Source organism: Natator depressus, chromosome 4 (assembly GCF_965152275.1).
Source record: "Natator depressus isolate rNatDep1 chromosome 4, rNatDep2.hap1, whole genome shotgun sequence".
In the NCBI taxonomy this organism is placed as follows: domain Eukaryota; kingdom Metazoa; phylum Chordata; order Testudines; family Cheloniidae; genus Natator; species Natator depressus.
This window is the reverse complement of record NC_134237.1, coordinates 127,332,789-127,358,870: the sequence shown is the minus strand read 5'-3', so window position 1 is coordinate 127,358,870 and position 26,082 is coordinate 127,332,789. Positions and strand designations below refer to the sequence as shown.

Genomic DNA, 26,082 nt, shown 5'->3' with positions numbered 1-26,082 from the left:
TGCTGCTGGCAGCAGCTCTGCCTTCAGAGCTGGGCTCCCAACCAGCAGCTGCCGCAGTCCTGCTGCCCAGCTCGGAAAGCAGCGTCACCACCACCAGCAGCACAATAGTAAGGGTAGCAGTATCCCACCACCCCTATAATGCCCTTTTGATACACACACACACACACACACACACACACACAGCTGCTTTTTGGGTCACACCCCTTCAATTATAACACTGTGAAATTTCAGATTTAAATAGCTGAAATCATGAAATTTACTATTTTAAAAATCCTAATACTGTGAAATTGACCAAAATGGACCATGAATTTGGTTGGGCCCTACCCATCATCACTGTATGTGAGCATATTAAAGTAACCATTTGACATGGCACAATTAGAACCTAGTTTTAATATACATTTGGTATCCCTTTTATGGATTGTACAGAATACTCCAGAATACTGAAGAACTGGATTTCCCTCTGCTTCCAGCTACACCAGAGATTCCCCAACTGGGGGGACGTGCCCTCCTTGGGGGGCACGGAAGGTATTCTGGTGGGGGCGTGGGAAGCTTTAGGGGAAAAAAACCTTACCTCACACATTCAGAACTGGGTGGCTGGAAAACAGCGGCTGCTGGCCAGGCCCCGGGGTGTGTGTGTGTAAACTAATACAGACGCAAAGAACGGGGACGTGATGAAATAAGTTTGAGACCCACTGACCTATATGATGCTAAACTATTGCAATGATATTGGAACCATGTAAAGAACTCACATGAATTCACATGAATTTAGTTTTGAGGTTCAGACATAGATGTTTGCTTGATGGAAATTAAGAACATTTATTTTTTAACCAGAAACATGGCATTGCTGTGTTATTTTTATCAAAGTAGCACATTCTTTCTTAATATTTCAAATGTCTGGTATATTCGGGCAGACTTCAGCAGCCATTTTCACCGTTTCAAGGATGTTTGCTCAGCGAGACATGATGGAAAATCACCTGCGTTTTCATTGTATGTTCCTGGAAAAGACACAAATTAGAAACACACACACACATACACTCAAGATCCTTCCATGTCTGCTTAAATTAGCCCAGAGTCTGTAACTTTTTTGTTTCTTTTCTCATAACTATCTCATCAAAGTAGCAGCCAAAATAACAATTGTATCAAAGGTCAGAGGTGCCAGGTTTCCAACATGAACGGGAAAAGGGTGCTTTGATCAGAGTCTAATGCAAAAACGCCACGCATGGGACTCTGCTCCAAGATCCATCCGTGTTCAAAGACATGGAAGGCAGAAACAGCCAAGAGAAGAAACAAGAGATGGCACAACAAAAGTCAATGCCCTCCTGTCTTGTGGAGCTGCTTTCTGTGCTGCAAAGACCTTCTGGCGTTTCATCCCCTCCACCTCTGTCTGCAGTAGCCCTGGTGCAGAGAGCAGAGGCCTTGTACATAACAGAATTTGTTCCTCTTCTGCAGGGCGGAAGTCACAGTGGTTAAGAGAATAAAACCACAAGATCTGAAAAAATACCATGAGGGTCGTGGGCCGCTCTTGGTGGGTTTTACACAGCACAGACCCTCAGCACTGCACAAAGTTGTTTTTGCAAAGCGTTTGCAAGCATAGTAACACCTGACTGAAGGCATGGGTGCAACTAACCTAGATCCCAACTCTGTGTTTTTTTCATAGAATATACTGTACAACAAGTATATCTGATTGTGTGCTATATCCTGCTTAGTATATAAATAAAATAGTGTGTTTTGAAATCCGCATTATAACATTATAGCATTATGGCATTTCACTAAGACTCTGGCTTGGTGTACACTAAAAACTGAGGTTGATATAACTGCATCACTTGGGGTATGGAAAATTCACATCCCTGCCACAGTTATACTGACCTAACTCCCAGCGTAGACAGTACTATGTCGATAGGAGAGCTTCTCCCATTGACATAGCTACTGCCTCTCAGTGGAGGTGGATTACCTTTGCCGATGGGAGAAGCCCTCCCGTTGGCATAGGTAATATCGTCACTGAAGCAGGCCTTCAGTGTAGGTAAGCCCTCAGTGTAATGCAATGAACTTTTCCATCAGGAAATAGGAGATATGGGATTTAAACGCTGAGATCTAAACCATGGGTTCTTAACCTCGGGTCACAACCACCTTGTACTTCCCATATATCTCAATGGGAGGAGGGTTGCGACTAGATCCCAGTTAGATGGGAGGAGAGTTTGAGAGTGGATCCCAGTATGGAAAAAACTGAGAGCCACCCATCTAAAGGATCCAATGCTGCTCCAATCAACATTCATTTTAGTGAATGGTAAAGGAAAAGTACAGTCACTGGCAAGAAGATAGATACATGACAGATCATCCCTGATTACAATGCAAAGGTGTTTGGCCTTAAATGAAAAGATAATTGAAACCAATATTTAAAAATGAATCAAGACTGGCTTAGGGATGAATTCTTCTCCTCTTGGTTCATTTAATTTTGGAGGCTGAGAAACTTTCCTACGATGTTTGCTGACATCACATCCTTCCGAAAAGCACTACGTCCTATCAAGCCAAACGAGCAAATTCATCTTTGCTCTGCTGCGCCTTTCTTGAGAACAGTCAGCACAAGGAGATAATGGCCAGATTCGTTTCTTTGCTGTTTTTTCTCAGTCTGAGCTTGTGTGAGTACAGAATCGCTATTTAGTGTAACCTCTTTAAGAAGGGTGATTAATAATGGGAGTTTAGGGTGGTCTCTCCAGAGTCATCTGGATGGAGGAGTCAAAACAAATGGGCAAGGAGTCAAAAGAAAGATTAACAAGCAAACAAACCCACCAGATTAATTTTCAGTTTGGGGTTTTACTTTGTTTCTGCGAGTGAATAGAAGAAAATGGCCCCGAGCCTGAGTTCCGGCATGCAGGTGCAGCCAGTGGGATTACTCCAGATTTACTCCAGCATGACTGAGAGCAGAGTCTGGCCCAAGGATTTTGTTGGGTTCCAGCACAGTTAAGGCCAATGCATCATTTTAAAAAACTTGGTACCAGTCAGTGTAACCCGAGCTTTCACCCAGATGGCTTCTCTGCATCAGATGATCTATTGAACGAGGGCAGCCATTGTAAGGGCTAGGGCAATCGCTGAGCACACTGTAGACCTGAATCCTAGCAGTCGCTGAAATGCATTACCCGAGTCTGCCTGAGAGCATGTTGATCCCTTAGCCCTGTGTAATATTCTTGGTTCACTGCTCTGGGTGTCTGCATGGCACTAATCAGTGAGGATGGAGCTCTGAGTGAGGTCTGAGACCCCAGTAAGGAGAATACGGCTTGGGATGGTGCTGAGGACACTCTCTGTGGATGGGTGTGACTGCGCTGATAACTGTGCTGGCTGGATTTCTCTCCCTCAGGCTGCTGCAGTTCCCAGGGCCAGAAAAGCAAAATGAGTGTGAGGCTCCACAGGGGCAGCAGCCCCCTTTCCCTGCGAGCCAAAGTGGAGCTGGAGTGTGTGATCTCAGACCACAGCCTGTCCGACAGCGGTGTGTCCTGGGTGCGCCAGTACAGGGATTCTGCCCCCCAGTTCATCTTGTTCGTTACCTCCCTCGGCCGGGTGGCACTGACAGATAATGGAAAACCACCCGAACGCTTTCAGGCGAAAAAAGAATCCAGCAACTACAGACTGACCGTGACGTCCTTCCAGGAGCAGGACCAGGGCAATTATTACTGCATCGTCAACCACAACCAGAAACTGCACTTCAGCTCCGGGATCCCACTACACCTGCCAGGTCAGCATGAACCTCACCCCATTTCAGCCCCCTCTGCTTGGGCTGGAACCCCAGCATTCCCCCTCCATCCCAGCTCAGCATCATCCTTATCAGCCTCATCACCCCTCAGACCAGGTCAATTCTTCCTGTGTGCCCAGGTGGGCAGGTGTCAGGGGTCTCTGTACAGAGCCCCGTGCCCAGGACACCCCTCTCAATGTTTCGCTTTCCCTGAATGTCTCAGCCCCGCGGACTCCTGGCATCTTCCTCACCTTCCTTCTCCGTCACTCCCCTTCACCTCCACTCACTGACCATAACTGCCAGCAGGTGGGTGTCCCAGAGCAGGGTGTGGTTTTTCCCGTAGGGTCCTAGTGATCCCCCTCCTTCAGGAGACTGGAGACAATGGGATAGATGCCTGTTCACTTTCCCCTCCCAGTTCCCAGTCATGCTTCAGCATGGATAATGCCGTGGGAATGATGCTCAAAATACTGGCATCCCCCTTCAACCCAACAAACCCCATCACTGACACCCCCTTCTACCCAACAAATCCCATGTGACCAGGGTCCCAATGGGGAGTCAGCTGTGGTCACTCAGTTAGGGTGAACTGCAAAGAATGGGCAGACAATCCCCAAGGCAGCATAAAACAGCTTCTTTATTACATTACTTGTTACTCAGAACTCCAAACAACACAGTTCCCTTAAACTGATCCAGCCTCAGGCCTCCATCCAGGTACCCACGTCAAATGGGATGATTTCTGAAAATCTTATTTTATCATATAAAAGAAAAGGCTCTACCAATCCCAAAGGATCAGACACGTCACCTCCCAGGTTAATGAATGTTTCAGATCTTACCCAAATACATGCTACAGCCAATTCTTATTAACTAAACTAAAATGTATTAAAAAACAAAAGAGAGAGAGTATGGTTAAAAGATCAATATACATACATTCATTTAGGTGCAGATTCATAGCAGAGATGGTGAGCTTTGTGGTTGCAAAGAGTTCCTTTAGAATTCAGGTTCATAGGTCATAGTCCAATGTCCACATCTCATATTCAGGGCGTACCAGCATAACTGGGACCTCAGTCTTGCGACTCAAACTTCCCCTGATAAAGCCTAAGCAGATCTGAGATGACAGAATCGGGACCCAAGGATCTTTTTTTACAATTTCATGTATTTTGACAAGTTGGAGTTCTTCAGGAAACAAAAGGTAATTAGGATGACTTTGAAGGAGGTCCATCATCGGTACTTAGCTATCCAAATTAACATAATGCCATTTGCTTGTTCCTCCACCATTCACAGTACATTTCAAAGAGAGAGGAATACTGAGATATCCCGTGTTTACAATTCATTTACATGATAGGATGTTCTTTTGACCTCTGAATTATCAGAATACAGCATAGACAGGGACTGTTGATTACATTGTCCACCCTACTTATACATATGGAAATACATAAAAACACAAACATTATCTCCCCACATGTCTTCTGTGGGTTATTTATTTTCCAGGATATTTAACCCTTTCTAGCCTGCATCAAACCCCCAGTGTGAGACTGGTGTGGAAGGGCGAAATTAGAGCTCTTGGATACACCTTAAGGACCTTCCAACAGTGATATGAGCTGTGTTTACATTGAATTCTTTTAAGGCAAAATTATTGAGCCATGCTTTGGCCCCCGCCAAAAACTTAGTACAATATTTGTGAAACACTTTAGTGATTCCAGGGTTTTGTCTATTTATTAACTTAACATAGCCATTAATGTTTTTTAAAGAGCACTTACTCTGGCATTCAGCCATGAAGGCTGTGTGGTGTTGTACCTCAAATTCCCTTTGTGCTCAGCAGTTCAAGCTTGTAGTGGTTTTTCTGCTGTGGAAAGTTTTAGAAATGTGTCTATGCATTAGCTCTGAAACCTTAACATTATTAGGCTCTTTAATACAAAGTGTGTTCTTGTTGAACCAAACAGTATAATCATAAGGGTTTCTATTATGCACCACTCTTAACATGTTCAAGGGATTTTCCAAAAGACCGTGCACATCATACATTTTGACAGTTCTTGGTATCAGCAACAAGTTAGTTACAATCATTAGCAAGAACATTAACATCAGTTCTATCATAAGTGTACGTTTACAATTATTTTTGTCATGCCAAGCCTTTGGTTTAGACATACCAAAGGGTATCAGGTCATGGGGTGGTTTGGAACTTTGGACAATTTGGCTTTATTTGCCCAGGCTTTCCACACTGGTAATAGGTAACTGGCCTCCCTTTTGGGTAAGAGGTTTTCAACTCTGGTTTTCAACCATGAGCTTTTTTATCCACGTTGGGGTTAGGTTTACTCCTAGGCCCTTCCTTTCGATTAAACTGGGGTGAATGGTGACTATTCTTTTCCAGGGGCTTACTTCTTTCATTACTTCAATTCTGCACGAATTCATCTGCAATTTCAGCAGGCCTGCAAAACAGAATTGGGCTTTCCATCGCATATAGCAGCCTGGACGTCATCTGGCACCAAATTTAACATTTGTTCAAGTGTAATTAATTGCATTAACTGTTCAAAATTACTCCAAGCTTTCTCACCAGTAATCCACTTCCTGACAAAACCTAACAGTTTATGAGCACATTCCACATAAGAAATACCATTAGACATTTTAAAACCTCTAAATTTCAACCTGCAAGTTTCAGAGGTAAACTTAAAACATTTTAACACAGTATCTTTATATTTTACATTATCCAAGGCTTCATCCATATCCATTTCACTGAGCACTTCCCTGGCTTTCCCAGTTAATCTGGTCAGCAGGACAGGCATACGCTGATATGGTGAATATGGGATATGGTGGATTTCACATAGATGTTCAAAGGTAGACAGAAAAAATTCTTTTTCCCAATTTTTGTTGTCCCAAGGGGATGGATTTCCAGGTTGTGGCAGCTTTTTTCTGCTCTTCCAACACTTGGAACTGAAGTCTGGCAGATTCCTGTTGCATCTGGTGAGCCTTCTCCTCAGCAGCTAGCCATTCTATATGCCTTAAATGGGCCTCTTTTTCCATTTTATCAATCCTTTCTTTAGCCTCCTTTTCCATATCAGCTAGCTTTTTCTTCTCCAATATATAAGAACATAAGAACGGCCATACTGGGTCAGACCAAAGGTCCATCAAGCCCAGTATCCTGTCCTCTTACAGTGACCAATGGCAGGTGCCCCAAAGGGAATGAACAGACAGGTTATCATCAAGTGATCCATGCCCTGTCACCCAATCCCAGCTTCTGGCAAACAGAGGCTATGGACACCATTCCTGCCCATCCTGGCTAATAGCCATTGATAGACATATCTTCCATGAATCTATCTAGCTCCCTTTTGAACCCCATTATAGTATTGGCCTTCACAGCACCCTCTGGCAAGGAGTTCCAGAGGTTGACAGTGCGTTGCATGAAAAAATACTTTATTGTGTTTGTTTTAAACCTGCTACCTATTAATTTAATTTGGTGGCCCCTTGTTCTTGTATTATGAGAAGGAGTAAATAACACTTCCTTATTTACTTTCTCTGTACCATTCATGATTTTATAGACCTCTATCATATCCCCCCCTTAGTCGCCTCTTTTCCAAGCTGAAAAGTCCCAGTCTTATTAATCTCTCCTCATATAGAAGCCGTTCTATACCCCTAATCATTTTTGTTGCCCTTTTTTTAACCTTTTCCAGTTCCAGTATATCTTTTTTGAGATGGGGCGACCACATCTGCACGCAGTATTCAAGCTGTGGGCATACCATGGATTTATATAGCGGCAATAGGATATTTTCTGTCTTATTATCTATCCCTTTCTTGATGATTCCCAACATTCTGTTCGCTTTTCTGACTGCCGCTGCACAGTAAACGAAGATCCGTAAGCTTCTGTTCAAATTCAAATTGCTGTTTGTTTCTTACTGCAAGCATTCTCACTGGCTCTGCTTCCTGATCATTTGCCATTAGCAGATTTTTCAGTTCTTGATCTGGGGCTTTTTTCTTAAATGACAACCCTCTCTGTAAGCACAAATCTTCAAGGCTTTTTCTATGAAGTTCTTCATATGATTGCTGCACGCTCATTGTAACAGATTTTTAACCCTTAAGCTCTCCAACATCAAAATTACGTTTTTGACAAGTGTGTGGTTCTGATCCAAAAACCCAATTAGTCTGTGGTAATGTGCATCCCAGCACGACTAAGCCACTGTTACTGGAGTCCTAGTGGGGAGCCAGCTGTGGACACTCAATTAGGGTGAACTGCAAAGAATGGGGCAGACAATCCCCATAAAGCTGATGGATATTCCAACACTTAGATTTACCAAGACAGCATAAAATAGCTTCTTTATTACCTTACTGGTCACGCATAAGTCCAAACAACACAGTTCTCTTAAACTGATCCAGCCACAGGCCTCCATCCAGGTACCCACGTCAAATATGATGATTTCTGAAAATCTTATTTCATCATATAAAAGAAAAGATTCTACCAATCCCAAAGGATCGGACACATGACCTCCCAGGTTAATGAATGTTTCAGATTTTACCCAAATACACACTACAGCCAATTCTTATTAACTAAACTAAAATGTATTAAAAAACAAAAGAGAGAGAGTATGGTTAAAAGATCAATATACATACAGACATGAGTTCCATTCATTTAGGTGCAGATTCATAGCAGAGATGGTGAGCTTTGTGGTTGCAAAGAGTTCTTTTAGAATTCAGTTTATAGGTCATAGTCCAATGTCAAAATCTTATACAGTATTCATGGCACACCAGCATCACTGGGACCTCAGTCTTGTACTCAAACTTCCCCTGATGAAGTCTAAGTAGATATGAGATGGCAGATTCAGGACCCAAGGATCTTTTATACCATTTCATGTCTTTTGACAAGTTGGAATTCCTCAGGGAACAAAAGGTAATTAGGATGACTTTGAAGGAGGTCCAGCACCTGTAATTAGCTATACAAGTTAACATAATGCCATTTGTTTGTTCTTCCACCATTCACAGTACATTTCAAAGAGAGAGGAATACTGAGATATCCCGTGTTTACAATTCATTTGCATGATAGGATGTTCTTTTGACCTCTGAATTATCAGAAAGAAAAGGAGTACTTGTGGCACCTTAGAGACTAACAGATTTATTTATTTGTAAGTGCCAGAGACTCCATGAAGTCTATGAGGGGCTTTCCTATTGCTACTGATTTTATGTGGACTGGAAGGCACCCAGATACTATGATGATGGGCAGCAGGATAAAACCAGATAGATAGATAGATAGATAGATAAATGAGCTTGCTGCTCTTTGGTGTCTGTTCCAGGAGTGGGATTGCCCCAGGAGGTCCCTACAGAGTAGCCTTGGCTGGGGAAGGAGTTGCTGTCCACAGGGGCTATGGGACAGCCTCTACTGGGGGAGTGAGTCTTGGAGGGAGGGTCAGAGGAAGGCAGCGAGAGGAGATGAAGGGACAGAGATTGACTTCACTACCTGTTGTTTCCATTCTTGTTTCCAGCCCCCGCCACCACAGCCGCCCCTCCGAAGGCAACCACGCCCCAGCCCAGCACCACCACCCGCAGCAGGGAACTCGGGGGCTGCAAACCCTTCCCGACCACAGGTACCGGCTTCGGCTCAACCCCGCGGCTTTGGGGGAGACGGAGCCCCCGGCGGCGGCGGCGGCGGGCGGGGAGGGGGGCGGCTGTGATTTCTCATGCCCTGGCTGCCCGCTCTGCACGCAGCACTGGCTCCCAGGCTCGCGCCGGCTGTCCCGGGCTGCACAGATCCCAAGCCCGGGTTCGCCAGCCACGTGTTTTCCCTGCGGAGGGGAACCCGGCAGCTCCTTAAACCAGCCCCGGCCGGCGATAAATTCAGCGGCTGACGCCCGAGCACCAGCCCCGTCCTCCCCGCTGGGATCGCTGCGGAGTAGCAGAAGCGGCTCCCCCCGCTGTCGGCCAGCGCGGGTCGCCTCTGTCTCCACCGCACCTTGTGCAGCCTGCACCTGTCCCTCCCTCCACTGCCTGCACCGAGTGCATCCTGCATCCCCACGCCCCGCCTGATCCCTCCTCTTGGAGCGGAGCCGGGGGGCGGGGGGTCGCTGAAGCTCCTGGTTTCGTTTTATTTTTTACGCTATTTTGTTTCTGCAGAGAAAGCCCCAAAGAAAGGGATGGATTTATCCTGTAACATTTTAATCTGGGCCCCCTTAGCCAGCACCTGCCTTCTCCTCTTAATTGCCCTGCTGGCCACCATCACGGTGTATGAAAGTAAGTGACTCCTCTCCAACCGGCTGAGCCAGATACTCCTTCGCTCCAAGGCCAGAGAGCAGCGTTTACAACTTAAAAATTGTCAGTGATGGTGAATCCACCATGACCCTTGGTAAATTGCTCCAATCGTTAATTGCTTGCGCCCTTAAAATGTAGGCCTTATCTCCAGTCTCAATGTGTTTAGCTTCAACTTCCAGCCATTGGATTGTGTATTTCTGTAATTGGTGAGTGGCACAGAGATTCCTCCAGCAGAGAGCAGCCAGGGCCATGAAAATAATTTTGCCCAAAGATGTGGCCTGCTTCTTTTGTGCTAAAATAAATGGTTCTCCCATATATTGTGTCAAATACAGCCCTGGTGCAATGTCCCTGGAGTTATGCCAGGGATGACGTTGGCTAAGTGGGCCAGATCCACTGTCGGTGTAAATCTGCAGAGCTTCATTGAAGTCAGTGGAGCAATGCTAATTTACACCAGGTGAGGATCTGGCCCAATATGTCTTATTATCCCAGAGTACCTGGGCAACAGAAATGGATTCCGTGAAGAGGGCACAGGGTGATCTTTACTCAGAAAGTCCTCCTTCTTTTTCAGGGTCAGATCTCAGTCGCCGCGGTGTAAATTTGGTTGTGCTCTGCTGGCAAACCATTCTGCTTGCTTATTGTAGAAATAATCGCTGCAAACAAATTTTCACTGGCTTTCCAGATTGGTATCGATAGCAAACAGTAACTTACAGACAATGCTCCAGTTTTTAGTTTTAGTCCTGAATACAAACCGAAGGCTGGATCCTGCAGCCATTAATCACACGAGCGGCTCTTATTCATGGGAGCAATTTCGTTGACTTCAATAGGACGACAGGTTGGATAAGGACTACTTGCCTTGGTTAAGGGTTGCCCAAAAGAAAGCTAAAAGAGACAGTGGCTGAACCAAACCTACAGCAAATATAAACTCAACTCTAGCATGCAGAGGATGATTTTGCGGGGTGGAATGCCGGTAATGTGTTGCTGCAGAGTCTTTCTTACTGAACGATGACTCGCTCGCTAATTCTTTCAACTTCATCTTCTTTTCTTTTTAAAGCAACCAGAAGACGAAGATGCAAATGTAAAAGGTTGGTAAACTTCCCTTTTGGGGCATTTTCTCTTTAGTTCTTGCGCAGCATGTTATAAAGTAAATTGCTACCACAAGCCAAAAAGTCCCACGCATCTGCCCCCTCATATGCACACAGTATTACTTCTGAGGATTTGTGTGTGTCATTGAGTCCGGAAAATCAGCCTTAAGGTTTTTGCTTTAACCTCTTCCCCTTTGTTATTATTATTTACCATTTAAATTCAGTAGCACCCAATATGGGGTAGGTGGTATACGAACGCACAGGAAGACAGTTCATGCCTCAAAGAGTTTGCAGGCTGAAGACTTTGTGAATATGAATTACATCAGGCCCTTTCATTAGAGGATCACCCAATGTACCTACCAAATGTTACGTCTCTGTCAAGGATAATAAGGGAAAGTATAGTTCCTTTGTTTTACCAGCAGGCGTCCTGTCACATTGGCCTGTGTTATCTCAGGGCAGCAAGGTGCTGAGTCCTCTGGCCTGGACCCCCAAAAATATTTTAGCACATGCATGATCCTATTGAAGACAGTGGGACTACACACATGCTTAAAGCTGAGCTGTACTTAAATCCTTTTCTGGATCAGGGTCAGAGAACTCAGCCCCTTGCAGGATCAAGCCCTAATTGTGTAACAAAAGGTGTGCCATAATATATACCCACAAGGGGGCAGTGTTAAAGTTGCTATGGAAACTTGAATGTTCTGAATTTTTGACACCTCAAATGTAAGGCCTATTATCTTGCATTTTTCTGTTCCCAAAACTACTATTGGATTCAAAAGATGCAGTACCTATCATAGAATATCAGGGTTAGGAGGGACCTCAGGAGGTCATCTAGTCCAACCCCCTGCTCAAAGCAGGACCAATCCCCAATTTTTGCCCCAGATCCCTAAATGGCCCCCTCAAGGATTGAACTCACAATTGGTTCAGCAAGCCAACTCACAATCGGTTCAGCAAGAACCTCGGTTTAGCAAGCCAGTGCTCAAACCACTGACCTATCCCTCCCCTTGACACCTGGCCCACTGTGTTGCATTAACATAGAGTTTGGGGCTATTTTTGGATATTTTGGATATTTTTAGATTTTTGGATATCATTTCTTTCCCCCTTTTCCAGATAGTTGCATGTTTATTTATTTGAATAAACAACTGCACATTCAGATAACCACACTGTGAAATGTACCTGTTAGCAGTACTATAAATAAATAAATAGTGATGACAACTAGCATTCAGGCTCAACCCGATAAGTTCTGTCTGCACAGACTTCATGGGCTCTCCATACACCAAGAGCTTGTAAGATCACATTCTTATTGTTCATCTTCAAAGCTATTGGGGGAGGGATAGCTCAGTGGTTTAAGCATTGGCCTGCTAAACCCAGGATTGTGAGTTCAATCCTTGAGGGAGCCATTTGGGATCTGGGGCAAAAATTGGGGATTGGTCCTGCTTTGAGCAGGGGATTGGACTAGATGACCTCCTGAGGTCCCTTCCAACCCTGATATTCTATGATGATTCTATTACCACCATTAAGTAAGACTTCGCAACATCACTGTGTTGACTAATGAGAAACTGAGGCAGACAGGTTTAAGTAGCTTTAAGTTGCCAAAGGCCCACAGAGGGTGTTTTAAACAAGGTCACGTCACACTTGTGTGAACCTCATTTTACACTGTCCCAGTGAGTGCACACTAGGAATTTGCACTGGTGGAACTATATTGGTGCACAGATCCATACTATAGACAAGCCCTAAGTGTCAGGGTTGGGATTAGCATTAGGCCATCTGGACTTAATGAATGCTCAGGATAGTATTTCAAACCTCCAGAGCCTTTTCTTTGGCAAATCCAATGTCTGCAGACAAAGCTAAGCTTCACATTCCCCCTTCAGGACCCACATATGTCAGATTTTAAATTTCAGAACAAGCTATTTTTGAGTTACCTAAATGAAAAAATTCATCTGAGAAAAATTAACATAAGAAAAATGCTGTTTTTAATATTTCCCTATTATAGAATGGTTACCAGATTGTTAAAACTTGTTAAAAATGAACTGCTAGGCTGAGATCAAGCATTGGAAATTGCTGCCCAAAGAGTAACGTTTTGTGAAAGGGTTTTAGAATGAAAATGCCTTCTGATCTTTAACTATAACACAGCAATCACAGCTTTGTGACCACACCATAGCAGCTTTACACAGGAACCTAAATATATATATATGCCTCTATTATCTCACTCTATCTCCAGTATGAGATATTTATTGCCTTGTGAAGTGCCATTCTAATCCACCGCAGAGTGTGTTACAGGCCCCCTCTGTGCTGACCTACAGAGCATGGGAGTTGTTGTGGTCAAGACCTGAGCGTATAACAGAGTTTTTTCAGTTTGGGGGTTGAATTGGGGGGGGGGAAATGGTTCAGTTAGAACCAAAACTGAATTTTTGCTGTTTTTCCTTGCCAAACGAAAACATTTTGTTTCCGGTCAAATGAAACCTTTGGTTCAACCCAAAACAAGGGGGGTTTGTTCAGTTTTGGATTGTTTTGTGGTGCCTTTTACCCTTCCTTTTTCTAAAAGTTAAATTTCAAAACAAAATGCCATTTTAAAACCAAAACTCCATATTTTTTGTTTCGAAAGGGCTGAACCGACACACTTCAACATTTTTGAAAATAAAATTCCAATTGTTTTTGGCCAAAACTAGTCACTAACTTTGACCCTAATTCGCAAATAGTTTTGACCCTAATTCGCAAATACATTTTGTGGTAAAAAAAAAAAATTCACTTAGCTCTGTTACAGCCCCCAGCCAGAAAGTGTTGATTCTTTAGTTCAAGCTATAGCAGCTCATGCTTTTAGCTCTGGATGTCCCCAGTTCAATACCTGGTTTGTTGGCCAAGAGGTCATCATGCCATGATGTAGCTTTTTGTTCTGTGTTTGTACAGCACCCAGCACAATGGGGCCTTGGTCAGTGACTGGGGCTCCTAGGTGCTACCGTAATAAATAATAAAAATATTGCATGTTTGCCAACCCAAAACTCCCATTGAAATTACTATGCTATGTTAATATGGGAGTACTTGTGGCACCTTAGAGACTAACCAATTTATTTGAGCATGAGCTTTCATGAGCTACAGCTCACTTCATCGGATGCATTCAGTGAAAAATACAGTGAGGAGATTTATATACACACAGAACATGAAAAAATAGGTGTTATCATACACACTGTAAGGAGAGTGATCACTTAAGATGAGCTATTACCAGCAGGAGAGCCGGGGTGGGGGGGGGGGGGGGGGAGAAAACCTTTTGTAGTGATAATCAAGGTGGGCCATTTCCAGCAGTTAACAAGTTAACAGCAGTTGCATCCGATGAAGTGAGCTGTAGCTCACGAAAGCTTATGCTCAAATAAATTGGTTAGTCTCTGAGGTGCCACAAGTCCTCCTTTTCTTGCTGGAAATGGCCCACCTTGATTATCACTACAAAAGGTTTTCTCCCCCCCCCCCCCCTGCTGGTAATAGCTCATCTTATGTGATCACTCTCCTTACAGTGTGTATGGTAACACCCATTGTTTCATGTTCTGGGTGTATATAAATCTCCCCACTGTATTTTCCACTGAATGCATCTGATGAAGTGAGCTGTAGCTCACGAAAGCTTATGCTCAAATAAATTGCTTAGTCTCTAAGGTGCCACAAATCCCCCTTTTCTTTTTGTGAATACAGACTAACACGGCTGCTACTCTGAAACCTATATTTTAATTACTTACATTTCCATTATTTTAAAACTTTTCCCCCAAAAAGCTTAGCAAAGCAATTAATTATGCCTTACTGCATCAAGTTCATCTGTTGATATGTCATTTGTGCACAAAATGAAATCTTGGGAAAATGGGAACAAGTATGTATATTTTTCCTGGCTCCATTCAAAAACAGCTGGATGGATTGCACTCAAACTTCCCCAGAAATTCACCTGAGGGCTGACCAAAGCTTGGAAAGTTTCAGGCCAGAAGGAACATCTTGGAGAATTTTTGAGCTAGGAGCTGTTAAAGGGGAAGTACCAGTTTTCTTTTTGCTATGTAAGGCATTTAAACCTTACGCTTTACCGTAGTGAATAAAATGAATATCACAGACATTGATGGGAAATGAGAATTAAAGGCCCAATCCTGAAAACCTTTATTCACAGAAGCAGTCCTTGCTCTGGTGAGCAGTTCACTGATTTCAATAACAGCTCTTCAGTGGTATGACTCAGACGATAAAGGACTGCTTCTCAACAGGATCTGGCCCCAGGACTGGCACTGGCAACTTCAGCGTTTATTTTTTCCACCACAAATGAATCATCAGTGAAAATATGCACTGTACACTGAGCTAGATCTTCAGCTGCTGTAAACAAGCGTACATCCAAAGGCCCTGGAGAGGCGCAGATTTACACTGCTTGAGGATCTGGCCCGCTAGACTTTCCTTTTAGCTGAACCTGATGAAACAGATTACTATAGAAGGTGATTCCAGACATTACACTGACAGTCCTGGGCCGGATCCTGTGTGTACTGAGCCCTTCCTGCAAGGTGTCAAGTGCCTGAAGTGAATGGAGGTGGTGGGTGTGAAGCAGGAGGCTGGACCTGTGATCCTTTGCTCACACAAGCAGTCCCAGTGCTTTCAGAGCTACAACTCCCATGACTGAGAAGGGTTAGCAGGATCAGGCCCGAGATGCTCACCACTTGTCAGCATTTGGCCGTTAGTAGACTTGGAGAGCACAGCAAGAGGGAAGTAGGAGCAGGCTTATTATTTGCTGCCAGCTTTCCGTCATAAAGTAAAGTATGATGATGATAATGTATTTGTACTATTGTAGCATCTAGGCACCCCAGTCACGGACCAGGACCCCTTTGTGCTAGGTGCTACACAAATAGAGAACACAAAGCCCCAAGGAGTTCGCAATCTAGGTATCAGACATGAGACAACAGATGGATACAGACATACAGGGGAGTACAAGGAACCAGTGAGACAATACTGGTCAGCATGACAGGCAATGGTCTCAGAGCACCAGCAGCCTGACCGCTGTCAAGTTTTTTGTAGGCATCACAGCAAGAAAGAGTTTTAAGGAGGGATTTGAAGGAGGATAATGTATTAGTTATGCAGATGTCTATGGGGAGTTTCTCCAAAGCGGCATGGGAGAAAGCACGAAGGTGCTTGTTTGAAAATTTAACAAGTGGGAGATGGAGGCTCATTTCATGGCCTATGGCATGAATCCTTCCATGGCAGCAGTTGATAGATTGTGAGGGGCCTTGAAAGTAAAGACAAATCGCTTCTTTAGATTTGGAAGGATTCGATTTTTATCAGTAAATGTCAGTAAACACTGATTTCACCGCACACATGCAAACCAAGAAAAATATATTTCCATCGATAATTGAAATTTACAAATAGGCAAAGTAAGAAAAATGCTGTTTAAGAACTTCTTAGAGTCAACATCCACTTATTAACTAAAAAGAAGAGGAGGACTTGTGGCACCTTAGAGACTAACCAATTTATTTGAGCATAAGCTTTCGTGAGCTACAGCTCACTTCATCGGATGCATTCAGTGGAAAATACAGAAGATGGACTAGCAAATGAATAGTAAAAACAGGTATGACTGCTTGATTTAAGGCTGTTTACTTGGTATATTTTGACATGTGATGTTGACAATTTGTGTTTTAATGGTTTATAAAACTCTAACTTTTTGAATCTCAACATCTGATGTCATGAAATAATTGTCTGTCCCCCACAATTTCCCACAACTGTGAAAATTGATAAAAATAGATAAATATAGAATAAAAAAATATAAAAAAATATAAAAATAAATATACAAATATAAAAATAGATAAAAATAGAAAAAAATCGCTTAAAACCCATACATTGCGCAACTGTGAACATATAAATTGATAAAAATCTAAAAAATTGCTTTAAAATAGACATTGACATTATCTTTCAAAATTATAAAAAAAAATAAAAATCAAATTCTGGCAAGCCTACTGATATTTGATACAAGACTTCTCTACAAAGTATACATTTCGATCAGAAGTGTCCCAGGGACCACATGCCCTTTCTCCCTCTACGTCCAGAAGCCACACCTGCCTTGCAGAAACCAGGAATCTTAGCTACATGAAAAAGTAATAGCAGGACTGTATAGCAAATAAACTCACTCCGACATGGTGGGTACTGACAGCTTAGTTACCTCCCTCCTTTATTCTTGTATCTATTTCCTGTTCTCTGAGCAGGACCTTACAGTACATTGCACTGGATTTCCCCCAGTTGCCTGCAGCCCCCACTGCCCTAATCAATCCAGGTCACTTTGCATTATAGTTCTCTTCCCTGAGTGCTTGTTACTCCTCCAGGTCTGGCAGACAAATTTGATCATGGTTGTACTTCCTCCAAAAAAACTAATTCTTGCCATTTTATCAAAGGTCTCATAATATTTAATGTTATGGTGCTAACTCCAGGAGTCCTGTGATTATGTAAGAGTCTCGGCTTTTATTTAAAAAAAAGACATTTTTAGCCCTCATGATTGCAGAGAAATGCCTGAAAACATAACCTGAGTGTACCCCAAAGGCTCAGAAACCAGAGGCAAATAAAAATAATCCAAATGCATTTTTTTTTTTTAAATCTCATGCTGTTAAAGGCAGTCTCACGATTACTGGGGGCCTGACTCGTGATTTTTGATGTTTGGGATTGGCAATACCGTGTCACAAAGAACAATATGAAGCAGCTGTACAGGATCCAGATTGGGGACTGTTTTGCTGATCAAAAAGGCTTTCTAAGGTCCTGAAAGAATTATGGTGCAGGCTACAGCAAGCAGAAGGTGTCACTAGTTGATGACTGGCAGATGCTTCACCAGTGTGAAGTATACCCGGAAGTACTCCATGGCCTACAGCTTGAGAACCATTGGTTTAGATGAAGGCCTGATGAGCTGATCAATGCTGGTGGATCTTGCTTTTTTACAGAACTCATTTTCTTGTTCACTTCACATCCAAATAAATTGTAAACATTGCCTTTTCCTCTCTCTTTAGACCTATGCATGGGAGCAATGGAAAACCCAGCTTGCCAAACAGATACGTGTAACGTGACTGAGCCATTTGCATCTGGATCTCCAAACGGGAGCTGTCACTGCATAAACAAACCCTAAGTCTATTTCCATTACTCATTCTCGCTCTCACTTTATTTTTTAAATTGTTCTTGTACTTTCTAGTCTGTTAATTTTTAAAAGGCAAACTGTTCAAAAAGAGCATATAGATAATGCTGGACATCAGCCACTTCCTACATCAACTGTATTGCCTGGATTTTAAAATGTAGCTCCCTCCAAAATTTTCTTGGTTGAATCTTTCAAGCTGGTTTCCCAGTCATAAAAAAGCAAAACATGCCAAATGATATAGTCCATAACTCTGGCAAAACCCTCACTTACTGAAGCCTATGGCTTCAGTAAAAAAAAAAAAATCCTGAGATTTTTATTGTCCTTACTCAGATATATACCAATTGACTTCAACAGCTAAGTAAAGACCTCAACATTCAGTCTGTTGGAATTTTGCCTGCACAAAAACCGAGTAAAGACTGCCAGATTAGGCCTGCCGCGACAAAGTGTGTGATCCTGCCGCTGAAGTCAGTGGTAAAGCTCTCGTCCACTTCAGTGATGCAGGACTGGGGCCTTCGTGAAGACATTTCTATTTGTGATGCTGTCTACAATGGGGAAAGGAGATAAAAGGTATTTAATCTAATGAGCATCCCAATGCTGAGCTAACTGGAAGTGGGGCATTAGCACAGGTCCTAGGCACTGCTAGGATTTTTAATTTTAAAAGGGGGCAAAAAGCCAGTTAAGGTTGAACAATCACAGAGTTTAATATCAGCAACTGGCTAAAATCAATGAAACTGTAAAACTTTTAGAAGACATGATGCAGGGTTGAAAGGGCAAATACTAAAAAAAGCTGTTATTTATTTCACAGTCCCTAAGACTAAAGACTGCAGGCTCCAGCATTCTGCCCTTACTCAGGTAGACTGTCACTGACTTCAGTGGGAGTTTTGACTGATCAAGGTATGCAGGATTCATCCTATTTGTAGGCACCCACAGGCAAGTGGCAAAAGAGTAAATCTAACCCCACTCTCCTTTCCGCAAACCAGTGTTTTAAGCACAGAATGAAAGATCTTATTTTTTTCAACTACGTAGTTGATGTAAATATTTTCTTGCTATAATTGCCATAAAGTTTTTCAATATTTCTGTTCCCAACAATCAGTATAAATACTGTGGAACAATTCAACTATACTTCTAGATAGTCTCACTGAAGTACATTGCCTTGTCTTCTTCTTAGCCTCAGAAAAGCTAGAGAACGAAATAAAAATATAAATGACCTTTTTGCTGAGAGATTTGAATAAGAGAAGAAAGGTGTTGCTGTGGTTAAAGATACAGGCCTAGGCTTCATGAGACGTGGGTTCAAATCCCAGCTCTACCACAGTCTGTAACCTTAATCTCTTCCGTACCTTGCTGTCATGCTAAACCCGTAAATACTTTGGGGATAAAGGCCTTATAAGTCTGTAGATACAAGATGTTGACTGGCAAGAGAAATCTCTGACTACATATTTGTACACAAATCAGCCAGGCAAAATGTTCCCATATGTATTGGCACTACCACAGTAACACAATCCAAATTCACTTCCAACATCCCAAGTGTATCTCTTCTTAAACAATGGATCTGGTAATAAGTGTGGCCCCAATTTAGTAAAGTCTTAAGCTTGTGCCTATCTCAAGACTTGTGAGTAGTCCCATTCACTAGACCAAGAAATACTTTTGTGACAGATGTTGAGATGCCATGTAATAATCTATGAATACTGAGATATAATAACGTTATGAACACTGCATGTGACCTGCTCTGTAAAGGGAAGTTACAGTATAGTATGGTGGGTTATTGGAATTTCCTGAATGAATGTATCGATCTGACTTCATAGGAGGTTGTGAGAAAAGCAAGCAGGAAAGCAACAAAATAGCTAGAGGTAAGCAACCCTTACCCTCCCAAAAAACACAGGGGTCAGGGAGGGAGTATGAGGGGCAATTGTAAGACAGTGGCATTCCTCCAGGCCCTAGGCCAAAGTGACATAGCTGTTCTGCCAATGCAAGGAACTAGTTGATCAAAAGGGCTATAAACAGTTAAGTCTCCTCAGGAGAAGAAGAAGGATCGATTGTCAGTATGTGTGACAGACCCAGAGAGAGGCTCTGTGGAGGAGTCTGAAAGATTAGGATCTTTCCCCAGATCCAGGGAATGGTAAGCCTTAGGGAAAGACAGGCAAGCATGTAGGGTGTTGATTGTTTTAAGATTTGTTTTCTCTGAAAGGCTTTTGTACTAAATAAATAATGCATTGCTTGATGAATGCTGTCTGGTCACTAGTTATCACTGTCATTGCTCCGGAGGGGATGGAACTGCAGGTACTGAGGATAAATCAGACCTGCTGAGGTAACCACGGTTGATCACAGGGGATTACAGAGTGGGAGAATCACATGATCCCATACCAAGAGAGGTGATGGCATGAGGCCCAAGACCTGAGACGGGTGCATGTGAAGAGACCAGAAGGAGTCAGAAGTGCAGTTAACACAATAACTTGGACAACTTTGTTACACAATGCATAACTAATCTTTGGAACTCATTGCCACAAAGTATTATTGAAGCCAAGAGCATAGCAAGATTCAAAAAAGAACTAGACGTATATATATATATATATACACACGTCTAGTTCTTTTTTATATATAGTTATCTATATAGTTATATTGCAGTAGCACCTAGAGGCCCCATTGTGTTAAATGCTCTACCTACACATCATAAGAGACAGTCCCTGCCCCAGAATTTATAGTCTACATATACAAAGGGTAGGAAGGGCAATAGAGGCACAGAGAGGGGAAATGACTTGCCCAAGGTCACAGAGCAGGTCAGGGGCAAAGCTGAGAGTAGCACCCAGGTCTCCTTACACCCAGTACATTGCCATAGCCTCTGGACAATAATGGCCTCATTGAGTGAATCCACAGTTACAGTAGACAGATTTTTTTTTTTAATGTTTGTTTAGAGTGGAGCATTTACACTCATGCTGCAGGGCATAAACCAACTTCTAGCTTACTAGAGGTTCAGAAGAACCTTCCCCTTTGGGGAGATTATTCCAAAATTGTCCACCAAAGCATTTCTTACAGTTTCCTCTGAAGCATCTGGCCACTGTCAAAGACAGGATACTAGGCTAGAAGGAACCCTAGCATGATCCAGTATGGCATCTCCTCGGTTCCTAAGAGAAGCTGTATTCTGGGTTGATACTTTCCCCTAAGGAATAATGGGGGACTCAGAAATAGTCTCTGCACCTAAAACTATATATCTGGGGTCTGTAAAACAAGCATTACAATCTCACTGCACTGATCTCAGACTAAGAGAGTTGATCTGTCATAAACAGAACCGTAGGAAATCTCACTAGTTGGAACTTTTAAAAAAGTTTTGTCCTTTTCTTTCCCCCATACACATCAAAACAAAGGCTGAAGTGTGTTGCTCTACTCAGTAATAGCGTTTGTCATTTTAAAAACAATAATTCAACCACTTTTTACAGTAACTGAGAGAAAGATCAGAGAACCCCTCCAGCTGTGACATCCCCTGAGAGCTGTGAGCTCATCGAGGCATTTTAATGACATTATGTTAACTGCACGAGTAAAGGCCACATAGTTTGTGTTGGTTTTCAGAACCCTCAGAGAAGTTTGTGACCTTTGTATCTGTTTACACCTATTACGTATTTACAAGGGCTTCCATGCCTGTCTAAAACTACGGGCGATCAGCATAGTCTAGTGACTGGGAACCTATCCTGGGAAATCCTACTATCAGCCTCGCCACTGAGTTGTTTTCAAACCACAACTTCTCTGTGCCTTTGTTCCCACTGCTGTAAAGACCCAGCCTTGTCAAGAGCTCGGGTGTTTTGGATGGAAACTGCTGTATAAGTGCAAAGTATTATAACTGCAGTGTGTTCTCGTGAGTGGTGTGGGTAATGCCTAGTGCCACAAACTGTACAGTTGTCCAAACGTCAAGCAAGTGAACATCACTCCAGAGAAGGCCCTTTTTCTGGCGAAATCCCTAGGGTCCAGGGTATCTGACCACAGCAAGGCTTGGCCAAATTCACCCAGTCAAAGCTCTGTCCAAGTCCTTCCTCAAGTGACATGTTGGAGCTGTGGAACCCACAGAAGTAGCCTCCCAGGCTGTCTCTGAGGAGTTTGGATTCTGAGGCCTTTTGAGTTATTTCTGGGACTTCCTACAGGGCATCTTCTCCAGAGACCAACCCTTCTGGCTCTGCATGGAACCACCAAACTTCAGATCTGAGGCAGGTTTCACAGCCGGGCCACTTGGGCCTGGAGAGCTTCACTTTGCAGAAAACCTCTAAAGCTCTGGAGTTGTTAAAGCTCCCTCACACCAGAAAGAGACTTGCTTGGTGATTCTTTGGGAAAGGGGCCGGGACACTTGGCAATTCTTTGCTAAATAGCCTTTTCCTAGCCAAGGGAGACATACCTTGTGCCCATCAGAGGATGGGAATTTGCTGGGAATGTGGTGCATCTCTTAAACCCATTGATTGTTTGATATTTTGCCAGATCCGCAATAATGACCAGATCCAAAAGGATCCTATAAACTTAACAACATATGAAATATATTTTTTTAAAGTTCACAATCGAGTGAAGCACAGAACTAGCTCCAGGGCAGAGATTTCACACCATTTTCCCACATAGAGCAAGAGGAGGGAAAATTATCTAGATCACTGAGTTTGTCACAGAAAGAGGAACTGGGGAGTAGAGAAAATGGGTTAATTACAGCATCAACCCAATGGTGGTAAGGCATGAGGAACATACCTGCATTTCCAACCATAAGGCTTGAAAAGGTTCCCTGGTCTAGCAGCTAGGCACCCAGGCCTACATTTTCAAAAGTGACTCATGGTTTTAGGTGCCCAGGTCAGGGCACCCTGATGGAGCCTGATTGCCAGAAAGCACTGAACATCTTCCCTCTAAAAATCAGGCCCTAAACACTGAGGCACCCAAAATCACTAGTCACTTTTGAAAATTTAGTCTACAAATACCTATTGTAGGGCTCTGGAAAAGGCAGTGTCAGGAAAGAGAACCAATTCTTTTCTCATATCCACACTGGCTCCCTTAAACTCTACTCACACTGGATTAGCGTCTGCAATGATCCCTGATGTGTACAGAAAGGTGCTGCAGGAATATGGTAAAACGTGCTCATCGTGTATTTTATTGTCACAAAGAGAGACATTATATTACGCACAGGTATTAACGTCTTTTAAATGAATGACCTGAAGAAGAGCTCGGTGGAGCTTGAAAGTTTGTCTCTTTCACCAACAGAAGTTGGTCTAGTAAAAGATATTACCTCACCCACCTTGTCTCTTTCACATCCTTTAAAATAGCATTTCCCATTCACAGTCCTTCCGAACTTCATTATATACCACAGCTACGTGAGATGTATAAATAACGTTAAGCAGAACATAACCAAAACCAAATACTATTCCATTTTTTAAAGTAAGTCCCTGTAAGCGACAGTGCATACTCAATAGATTTTTCAAATCAAATGGACCGATTCTTTCACGATTCATGCATTAAATAATATTTATGGTTAGTCCTATTGCCTATAATCTACAAGATTCAATATTGTACTCTTATATTACAGTGCAACACTTCTTGTTACATGTAAATTATAGATACACTATGGAATCCTACAAAACAGACAACCATAAAGACAAATACAATCCTGAGCCATGTGAACAAATATTTTGCTATTATTTTGGAATATTGCATTATCACTTTTTAGGAAGAACCCCCTATTGCTTTCCATGGGGAATTCTGTTTACAAACAGGTGGCATAAAAAAGGTCCCTTTAATTTAAGGATTAAAAAAACTCAGTGAAAATAAAAATGAATGTGTCTGTTCTAAACCATAAACAAGCCAGAGAGAGAACAATAGCCTCACCTCAGACATGGCTATGGGGTTTCACCTGTGGATGTCACTATCCCTATACAAGGGGGAAGAGTCCGGCTCTCAAGTGAACTCCCGTCTCAGAGTGGAGTCAGCAACTAGCTCATTGGAAAGCAGTCCATTGTTACGGCAAATGTTCAGGTGCACATTACAGCCAATTCTAACTGGCAAAAACAGCCAGCAGGCCACTCACATGGTATTTGAAGGGGGCTATCCCTAGGTGAAAATAACAGTGTTGATCCAGACCCATTGAAGTCCATGGAAACCTTTCCATGGACTTCAAAGAATGTGGGGATTAGGTTTATAATGCTGTGTATATTGAAAGTGCTGGGAATGTGAGGAAAATTCAGAATAATTTAACCCTAAAGCCTTAATCCAGCAATTGGATCCATGCAGCTGGACCATATGCCCATGTTAATCATGTTGTTTAATGCATCATTAGGAGGCACCCAGATAATACGGCGACGAGTACAGTAAACGAACCTATATAGAACAGAATACTACTTGGAGGCCCAGTGACTTCCTGAATTAATCTACTGCCAGGATCAGTAGATTATATACATATTTAGTTTTATATTTAGATTGCTATATATATATTTAGTAATTACTGTTTGAATTGAAGATTAACATAAAAATTTTATGATACAAAGAAACAAAAATAATAACCCTCCTATGTATTGTCTAAAAATACATTTGCAGTCCTACCTATTTTGCATATCTAGTTTCATCCCAACATCTCTTTCAAGAAATTTTGTAACAATTCATATACTCTTCATGCTAAATCACCAAACTGCACTCTGCTGGCCAAAAGTTATATGGCACCAGAAGTATTTTCTCAGCATTCTCAAGTGCGTAGCACAGCTGTAGCTGCTGTAAAAAGAACAGCAGCATTTGAGATCACACAGCCAAATGCAGCAATTGTTCCTTTTCTAGATGCCAGTCCAAATCCAGATTATTTGGTGTGATGCCCAAAATGGATTCCCCTTCCTAGATTCCTTCCTAAAGATAAAGCTAAGTAATGCCTCGCCTTTTAAAATAACCAGTCTTCACGGATACACTGATGAGCCTAGCAAGATCTCCATGATTTTTGATCTTAAAGAAGCCTCTTGTCACAGTACTTATGCAACATGCTCCCTCTCTCAAGGCTAGAGCTGACTGTTTCAGAGGGAGGGGAAGGATATTTAGCTCAAAAATCTCAGCATCCCTGATAGGAGAAGCACATGTACCCTGCTCCACACACTGGCATGCCGGGATACAATGGGACTGTGCCGTGCTAGGTTACAGGCAATGGCACTAATTATTTCACATTCACCATCTTTTCTAGTTACATTGATTATAAATTTAAGGCAAAGGTGGTGACTCTCTGTTGAAGGGTATGCTGCTACTTTAAGAGAACAGAGAAATAGGGAGTACTAGTATATATATATATATTGTTTACCAAAGAACATGGGATCAGTGCTATTTATAGATACACACGCACTGCCTATGAATGTGAGATTCTTAAATATCCACATGAAAACAAACCATTCTATTCTGTGCTATAGATTAGTTAGGTCCACATCTCCCCCTCTCCCCCCGAGCACTCTCTGCTGCACTGTCTCCCCCAATCCAGCCCCATGGCATCACACTGGGGTAGGGGTGGTGGGTATGCAGATGAAGTCAGCTGAGTTATGTTCTTTGCCTTCTGTCCCCATGGAGAATCCCCAGACTAGATTACACGGACCGAGGCTGTATTATCTTCTCCATAGAGTTCCTAGGTGGGGGTCCTGAGTGAAGCCAAGGCCAGAGCAGTCCTGATAGTGGGGCTTCAGTGAAGCAGTATTTCCAGAAAGGATGCCAGGGACCAGGACTATTGTGGTTGCACAGGATGCCGGGGAGCAGAGCTTCTGGCCTTTCCCATGGTAGATGGGGCTAGAACATCTGCTTCCCTCAGTGATGCAAACAAGGAACAAAGCTTGGATCAGCATGGAGGAATCTCCTAAAGGGATTCTCACAGAAATTCCCTCCCTCAGAGCCCTCTCCTCAGGTCTTAAAGCGGGTGGAGATAATCTGGGCCCTGGGTTTATAAAGTAACATTTTATCACCATTAAAATGGGAGAAGCCCA

General features: G+C 42.8%; 1 protein-coding gene across 1 annotated transcript; it reads left to right on the top strand.

Moving 5' to 3' along the window:
* Positions 1–2,575: 2,575 nt before the first annotated feature.
* CD8A (CD8 subunit alpha) lies at positions 2,576–18,208 on the top strand. The gene is made up of 6 exons (XM_074950170.1): positions 2,576–2,636; positions 3,353–3,727; positions 9,184–9,285; positions 9,812–9,928; positions 10,998–11,028; positions 18,015–18,208. Exons 1-6 carry the CDS (start codon positions 2,591–2,593, stop codon positions 18,064–18,066), a joined length of 723 nt encoding a protein of 240 aa, XP_074806271.1. The 5' UTR covers positions 2,576–2,590; the 3' UTR covers positions 18,067–18,208.
* The last annotated feature ends 7,874 nt before the right edge of the window (positions 18,209–26,082 follow it).

Bases quoted from the DNA above. Each gene is read 5' to 3' on its own strand.
- CD8A (XM_074950170.1), top strand. From the start codon at position 2,591: ATGGCCAGATTCGTTTCTTTGCTGTTTTTTCTCAGTCTGAGCTTGT. The intron at 2,637-3,352 runs GTGAGTACAGAA...TCTCTCCCTCAG, and splicing joins TTTTCTCAGTCTGAGCTTGT to GCTGCTGCAGTTCCCAGGGC. The intron at 11,029-18,014 runs GTTGGTAAACTT...CTCTCTCTTTAG, and splicing joins CGAAGATGCAAATGTAAAAG to ACCTATGCATGGGAGCAATG.